We start from the raw sequence: 988 nt of genomic DNA, 5'->3' as shown, positions 1-988 counted from the left end.
GCCGCCGCGCCAGAAGTGGCAACCGCGCGGGCCTCGGCGGTGGCGGCCGCGGCGGCGTCGCGCAGCGAGGACGCGTCTGGCAGGCCTAGCAGCGGGCCCAGGCACGTGAACAGGCACAGCAGCACCCTGTTTTCAAGCTCCCCCCACTCCTGCTGCAGCTGCCAAACGTCGAGCGCGCCCGGCCCCCCCTCCGCCGCCGCCGCCCACACGTCGACGTGCGGCTGCGCCGGCTGTGGGGACTGGAGCCGGGCCTCCAGCGCCCGCGCCTGCGCCAGCAGCGCCGACAGCTGCTGGCGCGCGCCGGCCACGAGCGCGCGCGCCGCCAGCCACACGTGCCTGTGGTCGCCGGGCGCGTCCGGCGCCGCGTCGGCGCCGCGGCGCTGCGCACCCTCGCCATCCTCCTGGCGCCCCGCCCGGCCGGCCGCGGGCGCCGCGTCCGCCCCCCAGACGAGCAGCGCCGGCAGCGCCTGGTGGCGCACCGCGTGCAGCAGCTGCTGCGTGCGCAGCAGCGCCGCGGCGCCGCGGCCGAGCCATTCCAGATCGCTTACCCTCCCTGCGTCACCCTCAACGCCGACCGGCCCGCCCTCGGGCTCCTCTTGCAGCCCGTCGCCGACGCCGGCCGCCAGGCGTGCCATGACCTCGCCGCCGCCGTCAGCGCCGTCGGCGGCGGTGCAAGCGATAACCTCGGACACCATATCTGACAGGCCCTCCTGCTGCTGGCACAGCTGCAGCACCGCCCGCAGGCCCAGCAGCCGCCGCAGCGCCGCCGCGAACGCCGCGTCGCCGCCGTTGCTGGGGCTGCCGATGATGCCTGCGTCGGTGCGCGCCGCGCGGAGGTCATCGGCCGAGCCCTGCAGCACGCCCCACAGCGCCACCCCCAGCGCACGCTGCGCCCGCGCCGCGCCGCGCTCGCCGCCGCCGCTGTCGGCGCAGAGCGGGGCAGCCAAAAGCTCGAGGGCCTTTGTGACCGCTTGCCGCGCCTCCGCAG

At 78.0% G+C, this 988-nt stretch overlaps 1 protein-coding gene across 1 annotated transcript in view; it reads right to left on the bottom strand.

The window, feature by feature from the left end:
• The window catches only part of MNEG_15324 (hypothetical protein), a gene marked incomplete at both ends in the record, with an annotated part of 2,960 nt that extends 2,265 nt beyond the window's left edge, over window positions 1-695 (bottom strand). Inside the window, one exon of the mRNA XM_014036205.1 lies at window positions 24-695. Within this exon, the coding sequence (XP_013891659.1) occupies window positions 24-695 (672 nt within the window). The remainder of the gene's footprint in view (window positions 1-23) is intronic.
• Window positions 696-988: the final 293 nt, after the last annotated feature.

The sequence above is a fragment of the Monoraphidium neglectum genome (genome assembly GCF_000611645.1).
Source record: "Monoraphidium neglectum strain SAG 48.87 unplaced genomic scaffold scaffold05226, whole genome shotgun sequence".
Lineage (NCBI taxonomy): Eukaryota > Viridiplantae > Chlorophyta > Chlorophyceae > Sphaeropleales > Selenastraceae > Monoraphidium > Monoraphidium neglectum.
The sequence above is the reverse complement of the archived record's forward strand: the minus strand, read 5'-3'. Positions and strand labels throughout refer to the sequence as shown.